Genomic DNA, 21,472 nt, shown 5'->3' with positions numbered 1-21,472 from the left:
TTTCAAGACAGTTGCACTGTAACACATAAACGGCAAACAAGACTTATCTGCTTGGGAGACACTGGACGAAAGCAACCTTTTTACTTCCTTGTTTGCACACTAATGGGTCTCCCAAGCAATTTAGAATTATCATGTGATAACAAATCCTGGCACTGCTGTCTTCATCCTTTTCCTTTCAAGACTTGTCATTTTTAGGCTGCAGGACCTCTGGACAAAGACTATATATATACACATAACTATTTTTTTAAAAATACATGTTTATACATATATATGTATAGACATGGATGTGTATATATATTTATAAAACTATATACTTTTTAAAAAAAAATAAACTCCATAGTACCTAGAACAGCAAAGTGCCCATTTCAGTATGCCAGGTCTTTAATATTGAAGCAATCTTATCATTTTAAGAGATTAACAGACATTTAGTCTGTCCCCTGCATCACCCCAGGGAAGCAACAGTCACTGCCCACCAGACTTACACTTTTGGGCACAGAACAGACTGGATGGGGCATGGGGCGGGGGCTGGGTGTCAAATTCTACCCGTGAGAGCTCCACTGGATGAACATGGAGCATTCTAGTTCAGCCTCCCTTCAAGTGGCACACCCGTGTCTAAGGAGGGTCACAAAGCAAGGCAGCTCTGCACTTTTGAACTACATCTACACACTCTTTAAATCTACAGTTTCTCAATTTATGCACACACCTCACTAGAATATAGAACATTTGATTTAAATGTCACCTTAAGCTTCTATAAACCAGACGTTTTATGACAGACAATCCAATTACTATTTTGCATCTCAAGTATACCTTCAGATCCAGCTTAGTGTTTACAGGCTCTTGGGCTGGAGAAGCTGACAAGGTACTTATTTCTGATTTGATTGTCTGCTGAGTATCTTCAGGTTGCAGCTTCATAGCATGGTTATCAGCAGTGGATCCAATGCCAAAGAAATCCAGTATCACTACCCAAGTTTGCAAAGTTATTAAGACATCTAGACAATTAAAATCAACATCTACACTACGGTTAATTTTGTTATAGTGAGAAGAAAATTCAGGATGTTTCCTATCCACTAGAAATATATTGATATGAACTAATGAATCATCAAAGTTACTTTTTCCACAGGGCAACTTGGATCTGTCTGCTGTTGGAGAAGGAGGTGGAGTCAGAGGATACTCAGAATCAGCATCTTCTTTTTGCTTCTTACGAGAGGCACAAACTGGTCTTTGGTATAGCTGAAAGACATTAGGTGCTTCTTCCATATGGGAAGGCAGGGAACGTGGCATATCTGGATATTCTACATTGGATACGGAGGGACAAGACTGTGAAAGATATTCCTTATGTGCTAAACTGGATGGCTTGGGTGCTCCACGGGACACCATGAGATTCTTATACATAGAGTCTGGGTTTTTTTCCAGAAGATCTTCCATTAGCAGAGACCGCAAGGCAATCTGAATAGACAAAGTCTGAGGATGATCTTTAGCAAACTCAACATCAAAATCCTGAAACTTAAGGCTGACAAGGCCTTGTGCACCAAGGGTAAGATCACCACTTAACTGAACCTGGAGCTCTGAGATATGAAAGTTTGCTTGAATCTGAGTAAAAGATTTTGTTTCCCTGACAGCTAACGACTTGTTTGGAACAGAATTAAAACTAGAATGGCTGAATAAGCCATTTTCCTTCCGTTCACTTGAGAATTCTGTGCCTGTACTATGAAGTGATGCTGAAGGAGAACTCTGACCAGTTGAAGATACAGAAGTGCTTGGAAACTTGTTCAAGTCTTCACTGTAAATTAAATTATCCAGAGTCTGAAGGACTTGTTCATACACATGTTTTGCTAACACCACCTACAATGTAGAAAAAAGAAACAATCACCACGTTAGAGCTCCCTATCTTAATAAAATCAGTACGTGTATTTTAAAACTCACAAGTGGAAATAATTTCAAACCAGACAAATTTTAAGTTTGTCCACATGTAAAAAAATAGTCCCGAACGAGGTCCTATGCCAAGCTGATGCAAAGCAATTCTTCTGTACTTATCTTCTCTGCAGGGAAGTACTTTTATATTGATAGTGGAAAATCCACACTGCTATACCTGAAGAGGGTTCACAAATTTCCCTTCAATCTTCATAATGCTTGATATTCCAAAGTCTTCATTACTCGGAGGAAAAGTTAAATCCAAATCTCTCTCCAATGGTATCTTTTCCAGTTTAAACTGGATGGTTGTGTTGTTCAGAATGTGGAAAGCTGTTAAGGGAAAATGAAATTAAAACAACATTATTACAAGTGAACCGATATATAAAATATAACTGATATATAAAGACTGTACAGCAGAGATAACATAGTAGCTATTTAACTTGCTCAGAATCTCTTAGCAACGCTAAAATAAGTAGATATGGCTATGTTTTGTTAAAATTTCTGCATGAAAGGCACTATTGAGGTTTTGCTTAGGGGACTAAAATGAATGTAAATAATATAACTTGTCCATTGCAATTAAAACTGAGCAGTGTACTTCAGAAGGACAGGCGAGACAGTATATACAATCAGACCTATGGTTAATACACATTTTTAGTACCATCTACTACTCATATTAAAATAATTAAGAACCCTCCGATTAACATACCATGGCCTTTATGTAACGATTCAAAGAAGTCATGACGAGTAAACAGGGGTTCTTCCTGGCTATTAATACTGGCAGGACCCGAAGAATGCAGCCCACGAGATATTTCACTTGCAGGCTCCTTCTTGCTCGTAAATTGACTGCTATTTAAAGAATACATTTTAATATCTTTAATTTCAACTTGCAGTCTATCGCTTGTAGATTCATCTTCTCCTGGTACAAAATTCTGAATAGATATTTGTCCTAGATGACCTACAAGCAGTTCAGAGCTACCAGGCTTTCGAGGTATTGAGACAATTGGTGATTCAATGTTTACATTTAATATAAGCTTAATAGTATCAGTTTTGAGAGACTGTGACCCTAATGCATAGCCTTCATTATCTTCTAAGTTGGCAACATCTCTTGATCGTGGTGCTGTATCAAACAAAGAAACCATTTCACTGTATTCAGCAGTTTTAGTGGCCAAGACTGTAGTAACTTTTGAAGCTGCACTTTTCAACATGCTGCGGAAATTCTCTTCCAATTCATCCATTGACAAAGTCAGTTCTTTCAAAAATTTAGCTGAGTGGTTGTAGTGTAAGGAGGCCATTTTGAGGTTGAGAGAACATTCCTCTTTTGACCTCTCTGTAAAAGTGAAACTTAAAGCATCTGGAAGGCTATTTCCATCATCAAGCCTAAAGAATAAAGACTCAAAGTAATCTACATCACCAATGAGGTCTTCATACCTTCCTGTATTCCCTATGCTGACAACATACTGGTTCTTAACGCTATCTTGTGTTAGGTCCATAAGGTGAAGGCATCCAAGAGAGCCATTTACATCAAATTTACTACACATGGAGACATTGACTTTGGTGCCACCAATACTGGCTGTTGCAATTTTTCTGCCATATTTTTCTCCATTGGTCATGCCAACTGTCCTGAGGAGGAGTATATTTAACCAGTGGATATCAACTGCTACCTCGGTATTCTGTACATAAGTAGACTGGAAGGTTTCCTGTTCCCTCCAGTCTCTTTCCAAATCAGCTATTAAAGGCTGAGGACTAGAATCTTCTTTCTCCTTCGGGAAAGATTTCTGCAGAAACCCAATCAATTCAACAATAGTCTCTGGATTAAGGATGATATCCAGGTTGTTCACCTGTACAGAGATCACCTGCAGACTGCTATCCAAATTCATTGATGGGCATTCGGCACTCACAAACTGATACTCTAATTTTATCAGGGACTCCTGATCTTTTCCATTGTTAGCAGATGAAATATTTGAGGCTGTACTGCATCTCTCTGACAAACTAGCTACATCAATGGGACGTGCATCATTTGGTCCGTAAACTGGAGACTGAGCCCTACTGTCTCGAAGACTTCCTGTTGGCACATCAAAACTCAGATTCTTATGAGAAGCCATCAAAAGATCAAAATCTGTTCCGTATGTTTGCATAGTATCAACCAGTAACAGGCCATGAACAGTCAGGGACACTTCCGCATCATACGGCCTTTTCACAAAATGGGCATTGGTGCCAAAAACCTTGAGTACAGAGATATATCGTCCATTACTTTCAACACCCAACTGCATACAGTTTACTTTGAATTCAGCCAAAAGCAGCTGAGATTCAACAAGAACTTCCCTGGTATGTTGCTCCAGCATTACAACACTCTGTGTTAGATTCATTACAGAATCATGCAAACTGCCAAGCTGGTCTACCTCTGCAAAAATCTTGTCTTTCCCTAAATGTAGGGCATCAGAAGACTTAGTTTCAGATGTACTTAGCTGCGTACAACAGTTCTTCAGAGCCAATATTTTGTCTTCGTTGATATGAATTTTCAAGTCTGGCAGAGTGCCAGACAAGACAGCTCCTGGGTATTTTGGGTCAGACGTGTATATCAATCTGCGCTCCAACTGCAGGTGAACGTTGAATTTTTCTACCACGTGAGTTGGACCCACATCACTATCTTGGACATGTTTCCAGTTGTCTTTCACTCGGCCCACCATGATCTGAAGGTCCATAAATGAAAGCGTGTATCTCTCATACATTTTTTTACTCATTAAGTGTGCTTGTAGCTGCTCTTCACTTATTTCTACTCCAGTAAATTCAGACATTTTGATGCCACTATTAGTGTTAGATTCCGGTGGTGGAGTATTGGGAGGAGTTGCAAGTGGCGTTTTATATTCCTCATCACTCAATTCATTGACTTCTGAAGAACAAGTATCTGCACTCCTTTTAGATTCCTCTGTGGATTAAAAATCAATAGTAAACAAACCAAATAAACAACAGTATTCTTCCCGCTCCTTGGACATTTCCCATCATTACCTGATCATATCCAAAATCATATCTATGGCAAAGCGCCTGACACAAGATATCACAGGGGAGTCTTTAATTTAAACGTTAATCCTAAAAGAACCCAAAACCCCCAACAAAATCAAATAAACTGCATCCCTCCTCCCCTGTTATTTTTAAAACTGTACATCAATCTTAATTAAAAAATTATTGATAATAGCGGAATTGTTATGTGAAACTCTATGCATATACAGGGGAAATACTCTTAACACATCTCTACTTTCTACACAGACAAAAGGGTTTCTGGAGAAGGTGGAAAGAAAAGGAAAGCTGCAATAATTCTAGATCGTACCTTGAGAATTGGTAAGTAATATTCTTCCCAAATCTACAACAACTAACACTGGATCCACAAATTTGAAATCATCAGGAAAGATCACCTGAGGGGCAGAAATATCAAGGCACACTGTCCAGCTTTTGCTGTTTTCCTATACGATAAGAAAAAAGATATAATAAAAAGCCATGTCAAACAAATCAATCTAGTTAGCCGCTTTTTCATCTGAAGCGCTCATCTTCAGGCATACTAAAGTTTGGCAGCTTGTTAAACCACAGACTCCCATTACGAAGAGACATTTTCAGCAGGTGAAACGCCCCGTGCTACGATAGCCCTCTCCAGAGGGCCTCCCCATCTCCAAGCCGAGAGAAGGCATCTACCTTTTACATGGCACTGGATCAGATAAATCCTTGTCAAGGCTATCCATAAATACAGCACGCACTAGACTGTTTCATCAAACATCAAACTATTACTTTTTTAGAACAAATATTTTTTCATTTTACTGAAAATGATATAAAACAACTATCTTGCATCAATATAGCTAACTCCACATTAGGGATTAATGATGCTGATACATATACTAATGTTACTTGAAAATTGAAGAATAAGAAAAAACAAATAAAGGTGGAATAATTTTTTAATTTAAATATAATCTTTAAATATGTTACACACAAATTTAGGAAGTTTGACACAACAGAGCTCCAATGCACACTGGAGCCAATAAACTGGCACGAAGTCATCTCAGTAATGGGGTCAAGAATAGAAAAATACTATTCTGACATTATTCTCAGCAGGTCTGCACCACAAAAACAGATCGTTTGACAGCAAAAGGAATACTACAGTAACACATGTAAAACTCTCCACTTTCTTAAAAAGAACACCATTCAAATGAACAAAAACCCCTCCCTTTTTAGAGCTTCAAGTCCTAAAACATATGGCAAAAAAGCCTACATAAGCATTTTGGGGGCAAAAACTTACAATGAAGTCTCCTACTAGTAAACGATCAATAGTTTGCCTGATTTCAGCTTTTGTCTGCATTTTCAGCTTGTTGTACTGTCTTCTGGCAGCCTCAGCCACTCTTGCCTCTAACTCAGATTGATACCCAAAACCTGCACGACAGATACAAAACAGATTAGGTATAATTTTGTTCATATGTTACTAAATCAGGAAAAAAAAAAAAAGAGAGAAGAAAAGATCTACTCTAAATTTTAGCAGTAAAATATTCTGCTTTTAACTGTCCTCTCAAAAAACCTGTTGTTCTCTATCAATTTCAAGGAGACGTAACAGAAACAGGCCTCCTTATTTATGCCTTTTAATTAAGGCAGCATGAAAGTCCCCCATGTGGTATTACAGCAACTTGCGATTTTAAAGCAGAAGTTTCATGAGTCTGCCCAAGCAAATCTAATTATAAACAAAGAATGAAAAAAAAAAAAAAAGTCATCTATAGAATCATAGAATAGTTTGGGTTGGAAAGGACCTTTAAAGGTCATCTAGTCCAACCCCCCTGCCATCAGCAGGGACTCCAACATGTTGGAGTGGGGCCAGAGGAGGCCACAGAGAGGGTCCAAGGGCTGGAGCCCCCCTGCTGTGAGGACAGGCTGAGGGAGTTCGGGCGGTTCAGCCTGGAGAAGAGAAGACTCCGGGGAGACCTTAGAGCCCCTTCCACTCCCTAAAGCCCCTTCTGCTCCCTAAAGGGGCTCCAGGAAAGATGGGGATAAACCTTTTATAGCAGGGCCTGTTGCAATAGACAAAGGGTAATGCTTTTAAATCAAAAGAGGACAGATTTAGACTAGATATAAGGAAGACATTTTTTACACTGAGGGTGGTGAAACACTGGCCCAGCTTGCCCAGAGAGGTGGCAGACGCCCCATCCCTGGAAACATTCAAGGTTGGGTTGGATGGACTCCGAGCAAGACTCAAGAGTGTTGCTTAATTTGAATTTAAAGTGGAGATTCTTCAATTAGTGCTTTATATTTCCAAGAATGAAAATAAATAAAAATCAAAGATAAGATATATCGAAGATATAATACCACCAACCCCACCAAAAAAATGTATTAAACGTTAACCTGAGGTATGAACCCTTCCCTTGTAGAAGAAGTCAGCTACTTTCTTAATGGCTTGTGGATTGTAAATAATATTTAGAGGTCTGGTACTGACTTCCAGGCGCCTCTCAAAATTGCTGTGGATTGGATTTCTTTCATAAAGCATCTCAAACACTGGGGCATTCGGATCTGCAACTGAATAAAAAATGAATTACAAAAAGCAGTTGTAAAAAAACCCAAATGGACAAAAGCAAAAAACAAACCCCAAAGAATTTAATAACTAATTTTTAATTGGTACTACTAGGAAAGTAGTACCTGTTTAAAAATTCTTTTAGTGACAGAAAAACAAATCATATGATCAACTTCTACAATCAACAGAATTCAACATCTGTATACACAAAAACATTTTCAGAACTTGTGTCTTAATGTTGAACTCCTAACAATTTTTCTTTCTTTTTTTAAACCAAGACAAAGAGCAAGTGCAACTCCCATTGTCTTGAAATACAATTTTTCTTACTCACTTCCTTTCAAGTCAACTTGCATCCATACATCTGAACAAAGCTTCTATGATTTTATCTTTACTATTTGCAAAAAGCATTTGCATGAATTCTAACTTTAGGCATTCAGTTTTGAAATGTCTGTTTTGCAGGAATTATCTCATACACTTGTTATCATTAAACATAAAATGACATCTTTACCAGTGTTCTGATTAGTCATTTCTGAGGACAAACTCTGGAGTCCAAAGGAAGACATGCAGCCAACCTCTTTTTGCTGATAAGAATTTAAAAGAAAAAGATTGTTTAGATAAAATCAACCAAGCCACCTGATATAAGCATAAAAGTCTTTTCTGAATTAGTCTTATGGTCACTTTATAAGTGAATTATATGTATAATTTGCAATTATTATATGCATTTTTTCCTTGAGGTAATCAAATAAGAGAGGAAGTATGACTAAGAAGCTAACGCTACCTACTCGTGTAGCAGACAGACTGAAGTTTAAAGTGCAAATTTCAGTCAGTTCTCTACAAATTACAAAGTCCAAAATACATGGGGAGTTCTCATGGAATTAGATTCAAATTTTGTTTGCGCAGAAGAGATATTTGCAATCTTTTCATCAATTCATTAGGAAGAAAAAAAATATTCTGTATTTCTGCTTTTAGTGTAACAGTATACAGGAGAAATAAAACCTTACTTGGACCAACGAGTTTTATGAAAAAGAACAATCACTGATTAAGCAACAACGCTGATTGTTCCAAAAATAAAATATTGTTCACCGAATTGTCTTCTTCCCACACCTATAACTGTAATGTTAAAGTTACAAGCATACAGAGCAAACAACAAAGAGTTCTATGAAGGATCATTGGAAAGGGAGGGGAAAACTAAGTTCAACAAGTGGAAATTCTTCTTCAAGATTTTTGTGTTCTCTTTCTGGGATAAGACACAAACCAAGGAAAACATGTTTAGTTTTGGAATATAACTATTTTCATACACACTTATTCATCCTACGTAGTAACTTAAGGGTTTTTTTCACCTACAGGATTTGGGAAAACAAGAACAGGAAATATGGTCCCTTCTGTTGCCAAATCCCTCAGAAAAAGACCACCAAGCTGAACTTTGAGAAGGGAAGAATTTCTGCGAGGAAGGGATTCTGCTAAGATCTTTACACCTGGAATAAAAATACATAAAATGCTTTTATTTCTTTTAGTACACAGCATAGATTATATTTAAATTTTACAGATAACAAATATCCAACAAATGAGTTTTTTGGAAGTGCTTATATATATTTATTTCTACTAAACAAATTAAGCATGGAAATTTGGAATATATTACAATGATTATGAAGCAAGTATTTCTATAGTTGCCTTTTTTCCACACATAACAATGTCTAAAATCAGATTTGTATGTTGAAATCATTCACATATCTGAAGAGAGAAACTTAGGTTCACTTCATGTATCAATTTCCACAAGGTGTTTTCATATTTTCATTTTGAACTTTGTTTCAGCATAGTAATTTAAAGGATTAAAAAAAGACAATCAAAGGAAGGTCGGAAGGCAGACAAAGCTCTGGTCTTTTTTGAGAAAGAACAGAAATTGACTTAATACCTGAAAACTCCAGCTGCATAAAAGCAGTCTCCTCAGCATGCACCACCTTCTTCTTCTTATGCAACAGAGTGAAAGAGCCACCTTGCAACTGTAAATTTAATTTAGCAAAAACATGATCTCTCTTTGTAAAGGTATTCATGCTAGAAGCATCTGCAGCAGGATCAAAAAATTCATCTGCACCTAATTAGAAAAAAAAACCAACAAAACAACACATTAAGTAAGTCAAGTTTCTGGAAGGCTACCGAAGAACAAAAAAGTTTCTCTGAATTTGAAAATAAAGACTTCCCCAGCTCTCGGAGAGGAAAACAGAACCAAAAGAATAAAGCAGATATAAGTCCTACCTTAACAAAACTCAGCATTCCATAGAACTCTTCTATTTCAATTAAGGTAATGTAAATCTAAATTTATGAAGACCCCAATAACCCAGTAATGTCAATGTTACATCCAGTCACAGCACGGTACATGACTCCCACCCATCTGAAAAGTCCCAAAGCTCTTTGCCGTAAATATCTATAATACCAGAAGCAAATGTATTCCGTATATCACTTTAGAGGTAAGCAGGTACACCAAGTACAGAGATTTTTTAACAGGTTATTAAGCTTTAGACAGGCTCTGATTAGGCACATCCGTTGACACACATAATCTTTTAACAGTACAGAACCAGAGAGTTGTTTCTATTCACCTTTAACAGACATCTAACTATGGTAGCATCAGCAGCCTTAAAAAAAAAACCAGACGACCCTATACTCCCATACCTAGTATGTCTTCTGGATTCCACTGTTCCTTTGGGTCTGGCAGCAGCCCTTCAAAAGGTTCACCTTCGTATGTTTGCTGAGCGTATCCATACCAACCTCCCCAACCAGGAAACCAAGACTGAAGATACTGCAGCATTCCAGTGCTACTGCTATGTGCAGATTCTGCTGTAGGGGAACCTCCAGGGCAAACAGGCAATGGCTCTTTAACACTCTATGTTTGAACATTGAAGACATACACATTACTACTGATAAAGAATGCCACAATAAAAACACAATTCCATCTACTATTTGCTCAGCACTCTTCAGTATACAGCAGTGATATTTTCAATCAATACGTAGCCTATTAGGAGAGCAGCGGTAAAGAAACAACAAACATACCATCAGTTAACTGCTGCATATTCATACATAAAGCCATATGGCATTATTTAAATCTTAGTCTAGAAAGACTAAACCAAATAAGAAGTCATTTGACGCTGTAAAACACAGCTCTAAATTTTAGCAACTTTATTTGAAAGACACATGACATTGTACTGTTAGAGATTAGTTAATATTTTATGAATTTTGCCCTGAAATACATTTACATGAGGCTCACTTCTGCCATATATTTATTCTGGGAAAATACTCATTATAGGCCCTTATTTCCATTCTCTGTTTTTAAGCTGAAGAGTACGTGCCCTAGGAATTCTGGCAAGAATACTACTGAGGAAGATCATCATATGACTAGGCAAAAGATTTCACTGTGCAAGTGACACAACAGTAAAAACTGGAGGAACTGAGCATTGTTTGCAACTTTAGCATTAATGCCACACTTCTAAAACAAAACAAATATATGCTAACGTTCTCCTGCGGAGCAGAACACAATACCTCAGAATAATTCACTTAAAGATTCCAAATATTACCCTGTACGCAGAACATTGCTCACCTCAGCTAGGTCATGAAATTTATCATGAACTATCTCATACAGTATCTTCAACTCTTCATAAGTTTGCTCATCCTCAATACGATGCATTTCTGCCTGAAAAGACAAAAAAGGTAAAGTAACTGCACTGAAAGAATATAGCATCTCGTTCACAAACATGTCAAACATCTCTGCACTGAGTAAGTTAGAGATTCGTAGAAAAAACTAACGTGGCATTAATGATAGTATCCAAGTGCCTAAGCATATGGAAATAAACAGAAGTCATGTGGGCAACTGTAACAATGACATTCCCCCGTACTACAAATAAAGTTTACTTGCATTGTAAAATACATTATTTTATGACTTTTCATGGTAAAAGTTCCTTGCCCAACTATATCCTCCTATCATCCATCAGAAGCAAGGTTTGCACCGCAAAATTTAAGCCATGGAAAATAACCTGATTTTACAGAATTACTAGCTTAGCTGGCAGCAAAAAAAGCTTTTATCTTGAGTAAAGAAGGCAGAGGAAATGAACTGCATAAATTAGGACAACGTAGTATTCATATTCAGTTACTTAGACATGTCGTCTTCTTTCTACTGATTAAGAAGTTGTTTGTGGAAGCTTATGATTCATCACCCAAGTCTAAAAAATACATCACGGAAGAATAAAGCAAAAGGCATTTTTCTAGTCAATGGCACTGCCCTTGTTACACTTCACAGCTCTGATGAAGACAATACACACTGTATGAAGGTAAAAGTCTCCTGCTTTACCAGCTACTATACAATTTCCAGTACACTGACCTACTCCTACAGTTCATGTCTAAACAATAGAAGTAATGATTACGTACAACTTAAAGTATCAGTAGACTCACACCTGTAATTAAGGTGAGGTACCTGGTGCCCTGAACTGATTTAACAAAAAAGTCTCAATACACCTAGCAGCTAATTATAAAAAGCAGCTAATTTTAGTTCATAGGTTTTTTTCCTTCTGAAGTAGGACACAGGTGCATTATTAGGGGCACTTTCCCTCTAAATTCTTCATCCTAAAATCAACTGGGGAAAAAACAAAAAAACAACAACGCACTCCCAAACACACTGTCAGGTAGCCACAATTTTTCCCACATTATCTATCCAACCATATGGATAACCTGACACACTTCTGATATTTAAACACTTTTTGAGCCTACAGAGAACGCAAGTTAAGAAACTATGTCACAGACTGACATGAGCATTCTATGAGAGTTAATGCTATTTTTGGTGAAAACCAGTTACAGCTTAAAAAAACAGTCAGCTTTTTGCATAGCAAAACAAAACCACAAGAATCCTGCTGCACACACCTCCCACAAGCCCAGGTTTCAAGCATTAAAAACTCAGTTATGGTTAAAAGACAGTCTGTTCAGTGAAAATGGCCTGCAGTAAAAATAAAAATGTTTCTAAACTAGAACAGATTTTAAATTTGAGAAGATGAAATAAATCAAATATCAGAAAACCCAAATCTAAATACCTGCTCTGCAGCAGACAGTGGTTCCCCCTTTAACTTGCTATAATACATGTCAGTGTAAGATACTGCATCTTGGGCCCGATGTAATGCGAACTCCCAGGTAGAACGTTGTCTCTGCTCCCTGATCTCCGAAATATTAGCATTCAAAGCAAAGATCCACCATTCTCGGCAGCTGAAATATTTTAGAATTACAGTATTACCAATATGTCCAAAAAAACCCAAACGCACATCAAACTGGTGAAAGGTCCAGGAGAGGTTCAGTGAGAAAACAGAGGGCAACTGGTCAGAAAAAAGCACCACTATTAGAGAGAGTGCATGGGGCGAGTTCTACGAATTTTGTAGAACAGTGCTCTGCAAAGTCCCCACCACTTTAGTGGGACTTAGTATAGCTGTTATATATCAGACAGACAACAAAATGTTGAGTTGTATGGTCTGAACTGATACCACCTTCCTTATTTATCATTAAAAGAAACTTAATAGGAGCTCTTTCCACAAAGAAAATTTCAGAACACCAGTGTGTGCATGGGAGTAGAACCTTCAACTTAATTTCAGTTCTTGGAAGCTGTGAAAGAAGGATTTAAAGCCTCAGGTAAGAATAATTTTATTTTAAGTTTTAATTACATCCGAATATTTAAAACTGATTTATGAGGTAGGGGAACAAAACATGAGAACTGAAACTCTAATATATGATTATTATCTACCTTTTTATATTTGTCTTCATGCTAGTCTCCTAGTATAGTTTTTAATATCTTATTAACACCAGCACATTTGTAGATATACTTACTTCTCTGTTACTGTAACCTTTGGTCTCCACTTCCTGAATTTAAGCTGTCGTTCCTTTCTAGCCAGCTCCTTCAGAAATCCCATGATCTGCTGATACTGCACCTTTTAGTAAAACAATATTACAGATCAATTAGGCAACACTGGGAGTGCTTCCCAAAGCAAAGGGGAGGAAAAACCACTACATACAAAAAACAACCACAGGCTTAGCTTATCTGCATCAACGGCCTGTATATGGCTTCAGAATTAAGATTAATGTTAATCATAATTTACAATTTGCTTCTCTAGTGCCACATATCTTCTCCCAGTACTTAGTAGTTAATGCGTGACATTCAATTTACAGGCGTCCTTACTTACAAACACACAGAATGAAATCTCCTTCCATGTCAGATTATCAACCTAACATCGGCTGCTATTGTACATTCTACAGACCGAAACACCCCGTATACACCTCTCCTATTGCTACAATAAAGAAACAAGAATGTAACTTCTTTTGCAATAATCAGTTGCAGTAAAATAATTAAATAATTTGGAATGCGTGGTTTTAAAACAAACAACTTATTTAGTATATCCCTTTCAGTTGCTTCTAAAACTAAATCCTTAAGAAAGTATGAATTTTATGCTACTATAATTGGTATTTCAGCTGTTACAAACGCTACCACAGTTTTATGACCCCTACAGGTATTTCACTGTTTGAATCAGCAACTGTTTTCTTAGAGGTAGATAATTCAAGATGGCATTTTACCAGCAGAATCTTCGGAAGCACTGACATACAAACAACAGTTGCAGCATGCGGGAAGGAAAAAATACACTCTACCTCAAACTACCAATTTGAATTTGTAGGCATTGTGACAACCAAAACATAAAGGAGTATCTTCTTTAATCGGTCATTCTGGCCATAAAGCAGGGTGCAATACAGCATGCAGATACCCAAGCAATCTTGGAAGACTTAACTAGTCTGGACACCCAACGCAGCATAACATATTTAACAGCCCAGCATTTGTGATGGCCTCATTTGCCCTGCTTCTCAACAGTCTGTTTCAGACAGAGAGAGTTAATGAAGATGGCTGGTATTTACCTGTGAAAGCTTCAAGGGTATAGTCTCAAGCTGAATGTCACACTCAAGCCGCGGAGTCTGGCGTGATCTTAAAGGCTCCTTAGAACAATTTCTCTTAAGAAGAGCAGAAGTGCATACAGGTTCCATGATGTAATTATGATCACGACTTTCCATACTTTTATCCATTGCTTCCTGTGGGTTACAAGCAGATTTATTCTATAAGAAATGAGTGTACTATACTTATTAGGATGCACTGGTTTCATATACTAGAATACACTTTATTAGCATGCCAGTCCATTAAAAACACCTCTTAAACATTTTCTCTCTTCAAAGGTAAAACAAGGTATTTCACAGCACAGCCTTTGCAGGTTGCACATGTATCCTATCATTACAGCATGAAACCATAACCTTATGTTGCTCTTAAAAGCACCCGATCAAATAAATTCTAAGTCCATTAGGTCTGCAATATAGAAAGGAGACTAACAACAACAACAATAATCTCCCTCGCATACCTGTAGCTGACCAGGAGGCAGGTCACCCAATAAAGTGCAGCTGGTATCCCAGTAAACACTGAAGTCAGCAACATCCAGCTGTTTTTTCCGCATCAGCTTCTCTACCTGAAGTAGAAAAAATGGAATGAAGTCAAGATCACACACCACGTGCCATGTAGTTCTTAGTTCCACATGCTCAATAAACAACATGAAATGCCCAAAATCAATTTATTAGAACAACCACATTATTAAAATGCCATACTTTTTACTAAATATTTACTAGCATCCATAAAATACAGCAAAACATCTTAGCTGCCATCAGTTCTTGCACAAAAAGTTATACTTACTGGTTCAAATACTGCATTTTGCATTGATACATTTTTGATGCATATGCCAAATGCAAACGGCTGCAAAGGATTTGTGACACCATCTTCAAACCTCACATGGACGTCTTGAATTTTTAACTAAATGGAAAAAAAGCCATTACTAGAGACAACTATTTACATCGTTAGAGTGGACAGCAGTACTATTCATTAACACTGAAGAAATTTAATATTTAATTTCTGCATTTCTCCAACAATTTCTGGTAGTTATTTAGACCTCACAGAAATCGTGTTCACTTGGTTTTGTACTCTCTGGCTCTACCTTTTCCTCAGATACCACTAGTCCCTGCCCTTCTCCTGAAAACAGCCACCCACTTTGACAAGACAGTATACTTTATTTTGCTATCCTACTATTCTTCTCCATTTTAAAGGCAAATGTGTAATCAATAACCAAAGACCCAAATTTGCTTTATGTACTAGAACCATCACCGTGGGCCCGAATTACAAACTAATTAACAATACAAGGTGGCCCAAGCTAATTTTATATTGGTAAAACCTTTGAGAGCAGTGAGTTACTGCAGTTACTCAGAGAATGTAGATTCTAGGACTGAGAAAAGTATAGATACTCTCGCCTTGAGCTCATGCACCAAATATATCCTTCTCAAACATATCAGGAAAAGCAAGTAGTCTGAGGTACCTCGCTTTTAAATTGCCTCTAGTCAGTTGAAATGCAGCCAAATAATATAGTCAGCCTATCTGCACATAAGGAAAAAGGAGGACAGTCCTTTCATGGAGGTGGGCAGACAAAGTTTAGCAAGTAATACGCAGAAAGCTTCTGGTTCTTAAACACAAATGATTAATGACGTAAATGTTGCTAAAATGTTATTAACTACATTAGGACTTCTGAAGAGGAAAAGCAATGGAGCGTAACAGCCATACTTTTGAGTCATTTTGACACATGGCAGATTTTTATTAATAGTAGAAGAATAATAATTAACTTGAGAGACAACACACAGACAAATAATCAAAATCATAGATCAGCAGAAACTCTCAGATGTGTTTCTTTACAAATTATCTTTTCATCAAAACAAATCATGCTCTACTGCTTAATAAACAGTATTTTGGTGGGTTTATAACTAAAAGAATTGAAACGTGAGCAAAACCCATCGGATTCCACACAAAGTCAGTACCCACCTACCGTTACAAACCAAAAAAAAGTTGATGTTTTCCCCTTGGTAAAAGCAGGATGGAGGCTTTTTCCTTTCCAGAAGTCCCCATCAGTACTAGTTTAAGACTGAAGTTATGAAGGTTCAGTCTGAAAAGGGACTGTCCTCTGCCAAACATCTACCTTTGATTTACATGTTTCTTTCCTGAGGACTACACAATGTGAAGCACAGTGGGCACAAGTAGTTCTTAACAAGTGGGAAAAGCTCTACAACGCAAAGGCTTACTTCAATGTTTTCTACAATTCTTGTGACTACAGATGCAGTAACTGAGTACCAGTAAGATTCCCCTTTCTGTTGTCGTTCTTTCTAAAAGAGAAAATAAGGATAAGCATTAACCACCACTGTAACAACTGGTCAGGAAACAATACACCTTGTTATAATGAAATTACCTTGAACAGGGAGAAAGTAAAAAAAAAACCAAGATGATTTCAGTATCTCCAAGATATGTGGGACACAACATGATGGGGGTGGGGCAGAAATTGCCCTATGTTAGCAGGTATGAATCAAATTCTAAGTTAGTTTCCTATGCATTTGTTCTCCAATTTGTTAGGAGACTTAAATGCCATCCATCTACCGTAGCTGTTTTGTCACCATGAAAGACAAGTGTGACTCACTTTCCATTTTTCTTCAAGTGCTAGAAGAAGGGCTTTCTTGTGTTCTCTTTCTTGCCACTTCTCCCTTTCCTCATCAAAATCTTCTTTTTTTTCTGGTGCACCAATTAAGTGCAGTTTTGAGACAGATATCACCCATGGATCCACATGTGGGCGATAAAAAGGTATCTGTAGTGTTATTTTGCCAATGAAACCTAGATATACAAAAGAGATGCTATCAGATTCCCGTGTAAAGTTACTTTATCATCCTTCGAAAAACCTGAAAGAAAAAGTGGTGTAAGAAACAAACAAGCTAAAATAGAACTGGATCACCTGAAAACCAGGTTACCTCATTTGTTCAAGCTTCTGACTCACAGGTAAAGGTTCTTCTAAAATATGCAATACTTCCTGTTTATAAATATTCATCCTGCACACACAAACAAAATACAAACCTGCCTTTACTTCAAATGGTAATTCCAGTTCCTTCAAGGCATCTTTCTTTAGTGGCAAGTTTTCTAATTCAACAGCACCTATAGAAAGCAGAAAAAAAGGCAAGTCTGTAAAACAAAATTATGTTAAAGAATGACAGCTTGAACGTTATAAGCCTAAAATGACTAGCATAATCTTTTAAACAAAAAAAAAATATTAAATAGGATTTCATGAGAACACCCAACCTACCACTTCAAGTTGTGTTGCAATTGCAATGGTTATTTAATATACTTGTTAATTTTCCAATGCCATGTGCTCAAACTAGTTGATGAGATCATCTAGAAGCAATATTCTGCAAGGTTTTAAATCTGAACTTTATTGTAACCAAGAAGAAAGCTTCTCCTTGGTTTTCAGAAGAGATACTTCAAGTATCTTCTCAATATTATGAAAAGCCCACACAGAAAAGCTTTGAAGTGTTATAAAATATTCTCTCAAAAATAGCAGATAATAGCAGCAAAAGATAAATTAGAAAGCACTGATTTGTAGGAGACTCGTGAACATAACATGACATAACATAAACCAGAAATCTTAATGACAGGGGAGTAACTACTATCATCAAAACATAAGAGGTAAAGACTACAGAATACTTCCTGCCACAGTCCCTCAACAGTAAAGTTACTGAACAATATTAAGAAAAATGACACTCAAATATTAAATAAAACATGCTGATAAGATATGCTAAGCATACTTTTGAAATTTTCATATGAATTGGTTTAACAGCGTTGATAAAAAGTAACAAAGACAGGAACACAAGAGAACTTACTATTCATTATAAAGTGTGTATTAAAAGGGTTTATATAAATATTAAACACAATATTAAGTGATTGTTTCTATTTCACCTTCCAGTTATTACAAAAACATAACACTATTTTTTTTTAAATCACAGCATGAAAACACTACAGAAAATACCACAAAGCCTCACCCTTTAGAAGAGCCACTGAAAGTTGGTCTGTGTTCAGGTTATTGACATATTTGCCCAAATAGGTGTTGAGGACCCAGGCTACTAATCCTTCCAACATGACTGTCCTAGAAGAGCGCAACTAACGTTTTTCTGTCATTTTCTGGATTTCTGTTCCATTACTACAATCTCGCTCTGAAAGAAAAAACATGATGAAAATGATTGTCTGAAATATACACTTTCAGCAGAGCTGACATATTGCTGTCACTGTAATTCTTACTGTAATCCATCTAAAAAGCAATAAAAACACTAAGCTTGATTTCTACCTTAAAAAAATATGCTTTATGCTATTCCCTTTAAGTCTCAAATCAGAGTTTCATATAGAAATTTGATGATTACAGACAGCTCCCATTGCAAATTAAGTTAATCATTCCATCCTTTTTCTAATCAAAACACCGCATTTTGTTGCCATAATCGACATGGCCAATCTACAATCCTCTTCCAGAAAAGAGAAGACTAAAATTCCACATTTATGTGAAGCAGTTTTGCACTGGCCTCCTCAACTTCTGCTGCCAGTATTTTCTTCAAGTTGCCAGCATTCTGGTTTTGGAAGCCTGGTCTAAAGTAACAGCCCAGAGCCTTCAACTGTGTTTTTGTGGAATTCTTATACGACACCTGTGAAACAACTCACCCCTTTTTTGGGAAGGGTGTATGTGTGAGAAGTAACCAGATACAAGTCCCATAAATAGCCCATCAACAGTTTTCAAAGTGATACCAGCTTTTCCAAGTGATAGCATAGATCACTGCAACACGGAAGGGCGGGGGGGGGAAGCTACAGCAGAAAAGCGACACTAGTCATACAGGTAAACACTTCCCTTCATACTGTTCTCCAGCCATTTCTGTTTTAACTTATGTGGTAATCAGACCGCTAAAACCCCTAAATGCCTGTTCAAGTTTTTAACAAGTGAATTGCAAAACTACTACTAGCTTCTGCAAGGGCATGATCAAGCACGTTATTACAGTAAGGAAAAAAGCACGCAGGCCATATCCTGTGGTTAGAATGCACTAAATGTATCAGTTCTGTGTTTGGAAAAGCCTCCCAACACCACAGACCTCCCTAAACCAGTGTACGTAAGACGGAGTTCTACAGAGCAGAAAAGCAAGATATGTCAGATTGTCAGAATGACAACTTCAAGAGTTATATTTTAAATTTGATATTAAGAGTCACAGTTTTCCCATGATGCAGTTTGCTTGATTTTAAGCCCCCCCATTAAAACCTTTATTTCTTTAAAAAAAAGCCAGTGAAAATATTTAACTAATACAGTTAAATAAATGTTGTGCAAATAACGAAAGGGTTTTCCTAAAGGCTGAAAAGTGAAACTATACTGTCATGAAGAATGTTACATTCCAATAAAGCGTATGTTCACATTAAATCCATTTAACATTTTTATCTTTGTAAGATTTCTCAATATTTTTCAAAACCAATAGTATTATTCCACATAACAAAGACCGAGCATTCATATACATGGGGCCACCACCTTATAGGGTTTTATTCTAATAAAACTGACAAGAAAGCTTAAGTTCAAACACAAGCCAATACAGTAAACCTTGACAGGTCACCCTTAAAAAAATAAGTAAAGAAAAAAAATAAATCCATAGGTGCTAGGAGACAAATCGGAGAAAAGATCCTGAAGAAACATTCAGACCAGGTTAGCACCCCAGTGACTGAAAACCTCCAGTGCATGAACAGTTCCATGCCTGAAGTCATCCTAAGAACTGTCAATAACGTAAATCACCACATTAACCTGAACCTGTGGAACATAACTAACTATTTGGGAATCTTTCAAATGTTTTAAGGGTTTTCCATGTGTAACTTCCTAGTCCACTGCTGTGCCACAGGAAAGAAAAACAACACACTTATTTTCTAGGACAGTGTTTTTATTTTCTGAACTTACATAGCAAAAGTGAGACAGTAAGGTCTTATCAGGATGAGAATCAAAGTACAAAACAGGACCTCACTCAAAGCTGGCTCACTTTTTCTGGAAAAACACACAATTTTCCCAACAAGGAGGACGGGAAGGAGCGGGGCCTGTGTCAGCCGGGCAGGGACAGCGCCAAGGCCAGGAGGGAAGGGAGCTGGGATGGTGTTACCCGTCAGGGCAAGGGGGGCATTTTACTCAGCGCCCGGTGACACACAAAAAGGGCGGGAGCGGCCTTCAGGGCACTCTCCTCTCTCCCTTGACACAAGCCAACGCACCGCGGGGAGGAGGCGACAGACAGGAGAGGGGACCTGTTGGCAGGCAGCGCCTGTCGGGGTGGAAGCGAAAGGTCACCTTGCCCAGAGCCGGCCGGAGGGAGCCCTGAGGAAGCCACAGAGAGGCCGGCGGCGAACGGCCTGCGCCAGGCGGGGAGAGCGTCTGTGGGGCACCCTGAGGCCCGGCCGCGGGGCGAGGCGCCGCGCTGAGCCCCAGCAGGGCTGAGGGTCGCTCCCCTCCGCCGCCCCGTCCCCGGGGCGCAGGAACAAGTGACTGCGCGGCCGCCCCTCGCCCCCCCCGGTGCCGGGGCGGCGGGGCGGAGCCCTGCGAGGGGCGTGAGGCAGGGAGGGGCCCCTCAGGGCCGGGCCCGCGCCGTGCAGCCGGGCTCTGGTTGGGAGCGCAGGCTGAGGCAGCAGGAAACGACCGCCGGGACCCGGGGCCGCCCTCCCGGCGCCGCCCCGCGCTCCCAGCCCGCCGGTACCCACCTGGGCTCCCGGTGGCGGCCGCCTCCTCGGTGGTGCGCGGGCTCGGCGGGCCGCACGCCAATCGATCCCGAGCCAACCGGCGGGGAGACGCCTGGGTAGGGGAGCGCCGAGCTGTCGATGTCCGCCTCTCCCGCCTCTTTGAGGCGGAGCCACGCCGGGGCCTGTCCCGCTCCGCGCCCCGCCGCCGGTGGGGGCGCCCGGGGCAGGGAGGGGCGGCGAACCGCCCCGCCAGCACGCGGGGAGCCGGCACAGGGTCCCCCTGGGAGCTGCCTCCCCAAGCGTCTCTCGGGGCGGGATCCTCCGGAGCGGCCCCTCACGTCCGCCGTGGCGTGGAGTAAATGGCAGTAAACAAAGTCTTTTGGCTC

General features: G+C 38.9%; 1 protein-coding gene across 5 annotated transcripts in view; it reads right to left on the bottom strand.

Moving 5' to 3' along the window:
- VPS13D (vacuolar protein sorting 13 homolog D) overlaps positions 1-21,252 on the bottom strand; it is a 101,874-nt gene extending 80,622 nt beyond the window's left edge. For 4 of the 5 annotated variants that reach the window (XM_074609619.1, XM_074609622.1, XM_074609620.1 and 1 more), the window contains exons 1-21: positions 21,108-21,252; positions 18,392-18,562; positions 17,433-17,510; positions 17,005-17,195; positions 16,616-16,696; positions 15,189-15,305; positions 14,863-14,967; positions 14,372-14,542; positions 13,298-13,398; positions 12,517-12,685; positions 11,037-11,129; positions 10,115-10,325; positions 9,360-9,539; positions 8,792-8,922; positions 7,956-8,028; positions 7,282-7,452; positions 6,194-6,324; positions 5,237-5,369; positions 2,618-4,837; positions 2,090-2,241; positions 808-1,842 (exon numbers count right to left, since the gene is read on the bottom strand). In XM_074609619.1, the coding sequence (XP_074465720.1) occupies positions 808-1,842; positions 2,090-2,241; positions 2,618-4,837; positions 5,237-5,369; positions 6,194-6,324; positions 7,282-7,452; positions 7,956-8,028; positions 8,792-8,922; positions 9,360-9,539; positions 10,115-10,325; positions 11,037-11,129; positions 12,517-12,685; positions 13,298-13,398; positions 14,372-14,542; positions 14,863-14,967; positions 15,189-15,305; positions 16,616-16,696; positions 17,005-17,195; positions 17,433-17,510; positions 18,392-18,488 (5,640 nt within the window). In that variant the 5' untranslated portion in view covers positions 18,489-18,562; positions 21,108-21,252. The remainder of the gene's footprint in view (positions 1-807; positions 1,843-2,089; positions 2,242-2,617; positions 4,838-5,236; positions 5,370-6,193; positions 6,325-7,281; positions 7,453-7,955; positions 8,029-8,791; positions 8,923-9,359; positions 9,540-10,114; positions 10,326-11,036; positions 11,130-12,516; positions 12,686-13,297; positions 13,399-14,371; positions 14,543-14,862; positions 14,968-15,188; positions 15,306-16,615; positions 16,697-17,004; positions 17,196-17,432; positions 17,511-18,391; positions 18,563-21,107) is intronic. The other variant, XM_074609621.1, reaches the window with a different exon arrangement.
- Positions 21,253-21,472: the final 220 nt, after the last annotated feature.

The sequence above is a fragment of the Larus michahellis genome, chromosome 16, assembly GCF_964199755.1.
Source record: "Larus michahellis chromosome 16, bLarMic1.1, whole genome shotgun sequence".
In the NCBI taxonomy this organism is placed as follows: domain Eukaryota; kingdom Metazoa; phylum Chordata; class Aves; order Charadriiformes; family Laridae; genus Larus; species Larus michahellis.
Note: the sequence above shows the minus strand (reverse complement) of the source record. Positions and strands in the feature narration are given on the sequence as shown.